The 11,026-nt window shown below is 44.0% G+C and overlaps 1 protein-coding gene across 2 annotated transcripts in view; it reads left to right on the top strand.

The window, feature by feature from the left end:
* The window catches only part of DCAF8 (DDB1 and CUL4 associated factor 8), a 31,189-nt gene extending 20,521 nt beyond the window's left edge, over positions 1–10,668 (top strand). For both annotated transcript variants that reach the window (XM_083166490.1, XM_083166489.1), the window contains exons 12-14: positions 2,420–2,539; positions 3,631–3,747; positions 9,125–10,668. In XM_083166490.1, the coding sequence (XP_083022616.1) occupies positions 2,420–2,539; positions 3,631–3,747; positions 9,125–9,244 (357 nt within the window). In that variant the 3' untranslated portion in view covers positions 9,245–10,668. The remainder of the gene's footprint in view (positions 1–2,419; positions 2,540–3,630; positions 3,748–9,124) is intronic.
* Positions 10,669–11,026: the final 358 nt, after the last annotated feature.

The following is an 11,026-nucleotide window of genomic DNA, read 5'->3' as shown; positions in this document are numbered from 1 at the left end:
TGAATGTGTGCTATCTTCATGCTCTAAGGAATCTTTTTACTGAAACACTGATTCGCCCTATTCAACATGCACTATTCGCCGACGGAATGACGGACAATTCGCCGTGTGATAGTCGCCGTAATTCGCTGTGGTTTTTCAAAGTGATTCGCCGTGAGTGTGTTCAATGATCAGATGGCGAATTGCTTTCTAAGTGATTTTCGCCGTGTGTCATTGTATCAATCGCCATCTTTTTATGGTGAACTGAACTGTGATCTTTTAAAATAAAGGGTTTTTTTATTATTTGGTTTAAAAAAATCTGTATTTTTTTTTTCTGTGAAGGGGCATGCTATTTTTTTTTCATATATTTAAATTTTTTTTTTTATTATTATTTTTTACACATAACAGCCAGCAGGGGGCCGGAGCCGCGCAATAAATATTCATATATTCACTTCACACTGGTCCCGCTCATTACATAAGCACGAGCGGGAGCAGTGCGGCAGCTCCCTACTGCAGTCCCCTGCCAGCTCTCCTGGGGGGCAGCCTCTGCTGCCTGTGTCCCCAGGAGCCCTGCTTCTGCCCCACAGTGTCCGGCACAGGCAGGGAGGCTTCCATCTCCCTGCCTGGCGCCATCCCCCGGCTCCCTGCGGTGTTTACCGCAGGGGTTAAAATTTGCCATCGGGGCAGCGAGCCCCTGCGCCATTAAATACGGTGACAGGGAGGGCTGTCAGCGAAGGCTCCAGCCCTCCGGAACACGGCGACTGTGCAAAGAATCCTAAACAGGATTCGCTGCACATTGCGATTATTCACATTGAATACTGCCCCAAGTGTCCTTTGAGATTGGAGATTGTGGTGACCCTTTCTGTTCTAGGATAGAGGAACATCCCAGAAGGGAAGAAGGGGGTATAAAGGCTGTGGGAGTCTTATGAATTTTTGCATGGATAATAATAACTTATTGGCGCCTATGAAATGAGATTTTGGCCCAATAATACTAGAGCAATACAGTAAATGTGTGGTACACTATGATCAGCAGCTGGCAAGGGGTAGTCACTCCCCTAAATTACAAAGAGTTCTATATAAGATTTGCCAGCGCTGACTGAATGATAATGCTCAGAAGGTTCACGATAAAAAAATATATTTATTAACTATACTAAAGATAAATGTAAATATCCATAAAATAACTGAGAATAATGTATAACACAATATATATACAAATCCGATCAAAGGATGGGTGTCACATCTGTGACATCAGGTGGCAGAATTTAAAATTCAAGTATCACGGAATATGCCGAAATTAAATGGGATATATTTCATATTACCAAATCTTGCAGCAATCAGCTGATGCTTTGCTGGATGTTTGGGGTTAGAATTAAAGTCCCTCTGGTTATAAATGATCCAATGAATTTCAAGAGACCAAGATATCCTGATGGCGACCACAGGGCCTCTGGTGTGCTCTTAGGAATCTGGCTGGATATCCCAGAATATTACCAGTCTCTGGTGGTGCTCCAGATGTTCAGGAGAAGATGAAGTGGATTGTTGGTATATGAATGAGTCCCAGTATGATAATCTGATGCGTTTTCCCCAGATAAATCCGCTTCCGGCCTTAGGAGCGAGTGTTGGGGGAAGCACATTGAGCTTATACTGGGACCCATTCCCCAGCCAGATCCCTAAAAGCACACCAGATCTCTGTGGTCGCCATCAGGATCTCTTGAGCTCTTGAAATTATAGCGCATATATTCATTGGATCATTTATAACCAGAGAGACTTTAATTCTACCCCCAAACATCCAGCAAACCATCAGCTGATTTGGTAATATGAAATATATCCCATGCAATTTCGGAATATATACCCCCTGATGTCACAGATGTGACGCCCACCCTTTAATCTGATTTTTATATATATTGTGTTATACATTATTCTCAGTTATTTTATTGATTTTGACATTTATCTTTAGTATAGTTATTAAATATATTTTTTTTTTACTGTGAACCGTCTGAGCTTCATCATTCAGACAGCGCTGGGAAATCTTACATAATAATACTAGAGCAATGATCACTCAGACTGGAGATTCTAGAAGGGGGAGAAGCCAATGAATGACCCAGGTTCTATCCTACAACCAGCAAAGATACAAAGGGTGCGGTTTGGGTATGAAAACTTTGGGGCTATCCCTCTCCTAGTGGTAACTTAGGACCTTTATATGGTGCTCCGCTAGGATGCAGAAACACTGTTTGACTATTTTGTACCTCAGCATTTTTCAGTTTGCAGCATTTTTGTCCTCGATAAATTGACCCCCGATAGAGCTATGATAATGGGGCAAATAATAATCGTTCTAGAACGTTTACAACCTCTGTTTATGCGTTTGATAAATTGGGTACATTGTAGTAATTGTTGTTACCGATGTCTTGTAGTGTTAGACTGTGGTAACCTTCTGGTGTCTTCACAGGTGAACTGCTTAGAACCACACCCCCACCTGCCCGTCCTTGCAACCAGCGGTCTAGACTACGATGTCAAAATATGGCTCCCCACAGCCAAGGACCCGACTGAGCTGGACGGCCTGAAAGAGGTCAGTGACCGGGCGGGGCGAAGGGTAACTCCGCTTCTGCACGCAAAACTGCCCCATTGCAAACCGCAGCACGCTGGGGGTTAACCTATTCCCCAAGAGCGTCCGCTGTATGTGTGGGCCTGGAATTAGTCAGCGCTGCGGTGAGCTCATCCCCATCCATATGGTGTTATCATCAGAGCTCCCAGGAGATGGATCTGGTGCCCAAGCGGGTGGCAGAACAGGAGTGATAGTAACCACTTAGCTCCCTGCGGGGATGAGAGGCCAAATGTGTGTTGTGACATGTAGAGAAGGTTTGTATAGTGACTGGTCTGGTTCTAGCGGTCTAACTCTAGGCCCGAATGAAGAAGTAATAGCAAATGTAGACCATGGACGCACAGGGCGTAAGTCTTAGTCGCAGGTAATGCTGCTCCAGGACCGTGAGAAACTCTACACGCATGCAACACATTGCGACACGCCAGATGTTACCAGTCAGACTCCCCTATAGCGCTGACATGCCTGTACTCGGCATAGTGCTTACGTTAACCAAGACCCGTAAGTAGCCCACAACTCAACGTGCTGTGCACAAAATCACTAAATAAAGCTGCATTCAAAGTGGTGCGGGGTTCTGAATCCTCCCCATAGTACCATGATCTTGGGGGTAATGAAGCTCCGGTGTAAAAGCCAGATTTCAATTTGTTATCTATTTGCAAATGTAAGTGGCTTAAATTCTTTCCAGTGTCTTTTACGTATCTGAGCATGTTCTGTGGATGGTACTGATGTGCCACAGAGAGGATTGGAGCATGGCCCGAGGGTTTCACACAAGGCGCCCTAGTGAAACAACATTTTTACGGATAGGGAACCTTTGGCCCTCCACCTGCTGCTGTTGAACTACACATCCCAGCATGCCCTGCAACAGTTTTAGCATGGCCAAATAGAAGAATTGTAACCGGGCATGCTGGGATGTGTAGTTTATTTAACCAATGGCTGAAGGGCTTCCCCATACCTTCTGTAAAAGGTTAGATTGGCAGCCGCTCCTTGTCCCAGACGAATACAGCTGCCTGCCTATCTGACCGTATACGCTGCCTGACGGCTCTGTGTCTGCTCTGTTCCAGGTGATCAAGAAAAACAAACGCGAGCGAGACGAGGACAGCCTCCACCACGCAGACTTATTCGACAATCACATGCTCTGGTTCCTTATGCACCACCTCCGCCAGAGAGGGCGCCACAGGGTGAGTACTGCAGGGGTCGATCTGTTCTGAGCCTGGTGATCCTGTCAGTGTGTCATGGGGAGAGCCACTGATCTCGAAGCCTAGGGACGGAGCACACTACAAGCAGCTTGGTATCATCGGGTGTTCCTGGGTAGACGGCAGCAAGTACTTTAGTTCACAAGAGCACTTGTCGTTCAATTCTGCAGCGCAGGAGCCCAGGTGAAGTGGCTGCCGGCCCGGCCCTCACTGGTAACTTCTTTCCACAAGCGCAGGATCAAACCCAGCCATTACATTAACAAGCCTCCTGCGCTCTCCTCGCTGCCTAATTGCAGTGTGTGGGCTGTCTCGCTTGTGAAAACACCAATACTTTCCCCCTTATTTGTGGATAATTAAAGAGCCGACGCAGCCACTCGCACACTGCTCCTAATTGGCTGCCAAGGTGACAGGGATATGCCAAACAAGCCTTAATTTGACGAGCTTCACTTCCATTATTTAAAACTGTTGTTGTCCTTGACGAATTGGGAAAGTAATTATATTTTTCTTTTGTTTGGGTGACGGTGCTTAAGCTGAAAGCTCTCTCCTATATACAAATATATAGGAGATAATGCAGACCGTTCTGTTTCCGTGGGAGTGTTCAGATAGTTACAGATTAACCAGAGGATCATCTGGTGTATTTGGGCTCTGCACAATTAGTTACAATTTATTTTATATCCTAATTGTCTGGGTTTTATTTATTTTTTAAGTGAGGTACAAAAGGTAATGCTGTAGACACACCTACAGATTTATTTGTCCAATCTACCTGGTGGGAACAAAAATCTGGCAATGTATGGGAGCATATGAGACACCCATTTGCACCTGAATGCTGGAAAACAAACAATAGTAATTTGGATAAATTGGATAGTCGTTTGATTTATCAAATTAAACCGAATAATCATTTTTATCCATTTTCCAGTGTTTGGGAGCAATGGATCGATTGTCATTTACGCCCGTACATTTCCAGATTTGTGTTCCCACCAGACAGATTGGACAGATAAATCTTTGTGCGTGTACCCAGCTTAACTCAAGTACCCAAAAGTTCAAATTTCCAGGTCATCTGGCAAGTGCACAGGTGTACTAATTACTTACTGGCCTGTTTCCGAAGTCAACCAACAGGTGCACTCATTACTCACTGACGTGTTTCCCAGGTTACTCAGCAGCTGCACAGGTGCATTAATTACTCACTGACACATTTGTAACAGGTCCACAGGTGGAGCTAATTTTTTCACTTGTGATTCTTGGCGGAGGCCTGGAAAACTTGCACTCTTGGGGTACTTGGGGACTGAGATTGGAAGTCACTGTTTTAGGGGATTATTCTGGTTCACTCCTTCTGGCAAATTCCTTCTTAGATGCACTGCAGGGGGGCAGATGTAACGTGCAGAGAGAATTAGATTTGGGTGAGTTATTTTGTTTCTGTGCAGGGTAAATACTGGCTGCTTTATTTTTACACTGCAATATAGATCTCACTTTGAAGTAAAACCCCACCCAAATCTAATTCTCTCTGTACAAGTTACATCTGCCCCACCTGCAGTGCACATGGTTTTGTCCATCTAAGAAGGAATTTGCCAGAAGGAGTGAACCAGAATAACTCCCTTAGGCATTAGGTTTTCCTGGGAAAGGTCCAGCTCACACCTAAGCATTTTACACCACATCAGTGGCCGTTGCTTTGTCATTCTACATAAATACGTAAGTGCACAACATTTGCATTTTAAATTTACTTTGCACTATTTTTTTTTGTTTATGTATAAAATTATTATATTTAAGTAACAGATCCACTCCGTCCACCCCCAGCTCTGCGGCTCACCACCCTGCACCAACTAGATAGCATTTGGAGGTGATGCTGGCTCGGAGCTTAGACGCTGATAATGAGGAGAAGGGATTAAAGCATTATATGTAAGGCTGAAGCATTTCAATTGGCTTCTGACACCTTGGTTTCCATTACATAAGGAATACCCTTCCTTCTGGTGATCCCTCATAACTGCCGCACACAATGAGAGAGAATGAAGCTGCACTATTCAAACATTACTAATTCTAAACTCTCTAATCAGTTTAGCAATGAATCTTGCCGTCAAATAGTTTTTTTCGCATAATAGCCAAAATTACTGGCTAACCTGCCATGTTCAGGTAAGTCCATAACATCCTAGGGGTTCACAACAAGTGCACAGGACACGCCCACATCATCCCAAACAGACAACGGTAAAGGTGCCCACAGACGCTACAATTGTACTGTGCTATGCGTTTTTGACTGTACAATGGTTCTATACAATTTTTCTTCCAGCTTGCTATGAGATGTGCACTTGGATGCATGTGATGAACCCATGTTTGTAATGTTAAATTTCAGATGTAGTCTAAAAAGTACGTGCAGCACGTACTTTTTTAGACATACAATATCGGACTCCCAGTAACATAAACACCATCCAATAATTGTACATAAGATGCAATTTGTGCTTAAAAAGTACAAAACGCATTCGATAATTGATGTGTCTGTGGGCACCTAGGCACCATACTAGTGAGACACAGGGGTAGATTTATTAAGCTCGATGAAGTAATAAAGTCTCTGGTTTTTATCACCGGCCAATCAGCTCCTTGTCATTTTTCAAACCAAGCCTGTAAGTTCACAGTTAGGAGCTGATTGGCTAGTGATAAAAACCAAAAACTTTATCACTTCACTTTAAACTTTATCACTTTGGGTAAGTCAGAGCAGCTGGTGTGTGTGTGTGTGTTTGTGACAAATGTTACATAGATCACAAACATAGCGTTAAATTGCTGCAATAAGTGTTACATTATGGTGCCTTGAATTAGCCCAGTCGGAGCAATTCAGGAGACCCCACACCCCAAAACTCACCCCACAATGGACACATTCTATACAGAGCCAGATCCTAGTGCAATGTACAGTCGGCAAATGCCAGGAATCCACCCATGGGGCACCCGCATTTGTAGCATTGTCTGGTGACCACGGTTACTAAGCACAGGAGAATAATGTTTTCCATAGTTGATGGAGGCACCTTACCCCCATACTGGCCTGTACACATGTTGGGGTACTCTTACTTCAAAAAGGAGAGTCTCCTGCTTTCTCTGATGATCGCTAGACAGTGGCTTAAACCGCGCACGTTAAAATGTCCTACCTGCAAGTATGAGGGGGCTCTAAGCTCCCTCATACTTGTCCTGTCATTTAATGCAATGAGTTTCCTGTTAAAAAAAAAAAAAAGTGGCCCCATTGTGGGACTGCAGTATTGTTCCTGCACATTGTTAGCGTTTACATTGAAATGGGGGATATTTGCATAAACCATAAAACAAACTTATTTAGCTAAGACCAACCATTCGATTCCGATGGTGACCTTTTTGGAATGGTGAATTATGCCGCAGCAGGAACCGTAAAGTTTTATTTGCTGTGTTCAAGAAAAAAAAAATCGCTTTGCCTCAGTTTCTGGAAATGGGAAACGCCAGTGGGCTTTGTAAAATTTGAGTGGAGGCGATGCCCACGCCAACAAATGAGGATCCTTTTTAAAGATGGAAGCGCTGCGATAAGGATACAATGTAAATTATAGATGCTCCGAATCTGTTCCTGTAGCCGGCTGTTACACAGACCATTATCCGCGTCACATTTCTATGCCAACATCCACCCCAGCAGGTACAGCGACCGGCTAATCACATGCAGCTTGTGCATCTCATCACTGCCATTGTGTCGTGCCGAGCCGACGGGGGCTGATTATACGGCTGCAAAGTGCCAGTTTAGCCGCTCAGCGCAGCAGGTGTGAGGTGGCCATTGTGTACAGTCTCTTCATGTTTACACAGTTGCCAAAGGACTATTATCTTCCCATATACAGTACATGGACTGTACGTACGTCATCCAAGCTTGACATTTACTGGCAATCCTTGTATGTAGGTTTTTCTTGACTAATGTTATTGGAAACCTTTCCCGAATTACAACCGTAACCCAGGATTGCTGCCGATTTATTTTTTTGCGGTTATTTCCAATATTAAAGGGTGATCATATTTGTAGTTTATATTTGGTATCCCCCCACCTCCGCCCTATAAACACCACACTTCCTGATTAGAAATGTAATGTCGTGTAACCACTCAGTTGAGGAGCACGAGGTTGATAACATAGTACAGTGTCTGATATTGGGAAGGATTTTGCCACCATCCGATCCATAATGGGGTTAAGGGAGAGCATTGTTTATTAGGAGCCTAGTGATTACAGGTAGAGGGGACCTCTGCTGGCCGGCCTCAGTCATTCTCTACCACGATTTATTGATCATTACCATGTGTATGTTGAGGGAAGGATTTTAAATGATCTATACAAATGATATATACATATATCATCATCTGTGATGTGGGATTCCAGAATAGATTTGTTTTCTTGAGATGTTCATTTAATTTATTTATCTGGTACTTGTTTCCTAGCACGGCGCCAGCGATTTTAAATGCATCTATCGGGACCCAAAAAATTGTGTCCCATCGCATGCAACCAAATCGCATGCGATGTGATTGGTGCAATTTTTTTACATTGGAATCCGTGTAAAATGGTCCCTGAGACCCGATTTTACATTGGCCCCAATGTAAAATGCCCCCCAGACCCCAATTTTCATTGTATACCCACCCTCATGGGTGAAATGACCCCCCCCCCCCATTGTTAACGCCACCCCACGATGAACGCCAACCCGAAGCGTGGCAAGCTCAGCGAGCCCGCGAGGGGCGGCGGTACGCGTCCTCCCACCTTTTCATACCCCCACTATCCAGGTCGGCGTGGAGTTGATTTTATATAGTGTGGCGAGCCACCGAGCCCGAAGCGTAGCGAGCCCAAAGCATGGCGAGCTCAGCGAGCCCCGCAAGGGGATGCGCATTACTTCACAGGTATTACGCGGGGCTCGCTACACTTCGGGCTCTCTGCGCTCGCCACACTATATAAAATCATCTCCACGCCGCCAAAGTCAATAGTGGGGTATGAAAAGGTCGTAGGACGCGTACCGCCGGTTGTCGTTAATCGTGGGTTGCCGTTAACAATGGGGGGCATTTAACATACAAATTACCCATTAGGGTGCCTATGCAATCAAAAATTGGGGTCATTGGCCCATTTAACATTGATCCCTATGTAATATCGCGTTGGTCGCATCGTGTGCCATTATAATGGCATGCGATGGACGCGATCAACGCGATTTTCTCAGTGCCGGCAATAAAGGCTAAAAATAGCCAAATATCGCGTCCATCGCATACCTTACGTTACCTTAACATAAGGTATGCAATCACCCACGACGGGTGCCGTGCTAGGAAACAAGTACCCATTATCTAAATGTATGTGTGTGATTTTTTTTTTTTTTTGCCCCTTTTTGTTTGACCATTTGCCCCTTCCCGTCGGCAGAGGAGAAGAGATCTTGGCCTGGGCACGGCTGAAGCAGAATCGGACGACTCTCCCAGTACCTCGGACAGCTCCGATGATGACGAGGACGGCCCCGACCGAGTGCAGTGCATCCCGTCATGAGCCTGCTCTTCCCAACCCCCCCATTTCCCGTTCTAGTTTGGCGTGGAGCTTCCCTCTCTTCCCCCGAGGACAGGGTGGGAGTACTTTACTAACAGACATTTTTCAGCTTTTTATTAAAGATCTAGGACTAAGTGTAAGAACCCACGCTATGCCTCTTCTGCCCAGTTTTGTTTTGTTTTTTGGAAAGGAGGCAATCTTTGAATTGCATAATTGCACTTTGCACTGGCTTTAGTGCGCGCAAGCAGACACGGCGGAGCCCATGTTGGAACCCAGTGAACACTACCAGCAGTTTTAGGAGCCTTTGGCGCCGAAAGAAATGGGGGACTATAGAAATCGGAATACAATAGAAAAAAAAAACCAGTGAGCGGCGGACGGGAGAGTAAGCGTTATTTTTGTAAGTGATTTTTTTTTTCTGTTTCTAGAGAGAAAGCAGCCATCTTAAGCCAGATTGTACACCTCAGTTTTTCGTCCCTTCCGTTTCCCAACCGCTTTCACCATCCCTCATGCAGCCCAGTAAACAGCAACGAGTCTTAAGTTTTAAACTATGTGTGGATTCAGTTCTTGATGCATGACGCAGGATAACCGATAATTGTGTATTCATTGCTCGTGTGTTTGAGTGATTCTTTTTGGAATTTGACCTATTTTAATCCCCCACCCATATTACACGCCGTATAGAAAACAGAATTCAGTCTATGACTAATATTGGGTCATATCTGTAACCTAGATTGTGCCACGGCAATTGTAAACTCTGTTAAGGTGTAGTCTCTACACTGCGGAGGTAGATTGCCCTGAAAAGCTTGTATCATCTTCAGCTGAGGCACCCACAAATAGCCGTGGAAATGCACACCCTTCATTAATCTTAATATGCCGTTAAAATCATTGTTGTCCCATTCTAAATTGACAAGGCAGGTATTCTATTAATGTACATGATGCGGTACCTACTGGTCTTGGATCATTCAAGAACATCAAACACAACATTTCATTGCCGTGACAACTAGATACTTGTATGCCTCTACGTTCGTTCTCCTGAGACAGAAGAGCCCCCCCACCCCTTCCCCGTACCTGGCAGGATATTGAATATATACTGCAACTGTTTGCACTTTTCAGGGTTGTTATTTGTTTTGTTGACTTTTTTTTTTTCTTTCGTTTCCATTAAACCTCTTATTAAAGATAAAAAAAATGTACAAAGAAAAAAAAAATCTGGAAAAAAAAAATCAAAATGTGCATTTATAAAAAATGTATAAAAAAATAAAAATTTAATTCTGGCTGAACCAAACTTGAGGATTTTGAGGCAGTAAATGGCTTTGCTTTATCACTGTTTTATTAATCTGAATATCAAGCTGGATGTTTATGAAGTTGCAAATTGTTAAGTTTAAACAAATGAATATTATATATTATATAGAAATAAATGCAATAAGAAGTTATTGATGCCTTTGTCTGTTTTATTATAATTACAGCTTCATGGGGGGGGGGGATTAAAAGCAAACTTTTTAACCTTTTGTAGTTGGACCCAATACTTCGTAGCCATTATGTGTGAATTTCTCGAATGCAACGTCAAGTGCATTCCAAGATTGGACCAGGGTGCTGAGCAGAATCCCTTCTCTAGCAGGTCAGTGTTTTTGGCAGTGGTCCGTAACTTACTTGCTGAGAGAGAAAGACCCCAGGTGGAACACTGCACCCCAAGAAGAAGAGATGAGCCGAGTATTTACGAAGTACTGCAAGTTCCGGTTATCTTTATTAACTCTCCAAAACACGTGATAGTTGATGGCCAACAACGATGCT

Source organism: Crinia signifera, chromosome 12 (assembly GCF_055691185.1).
Source record: "Crinia signifera chromosome 12, ASM5569118v1, whole genome shotgun sequence".
NCBI lineage: Eukaryota > Metazoa > Chordata > Amphibia > Anura > Myobatrachidae > Crinia > Crinia signifera.
The sequence above is the reverse complement of the archived record's forward strand: the minus strand, read 5'-3'. Positions and strand labels throughout refer to the sequence as shown.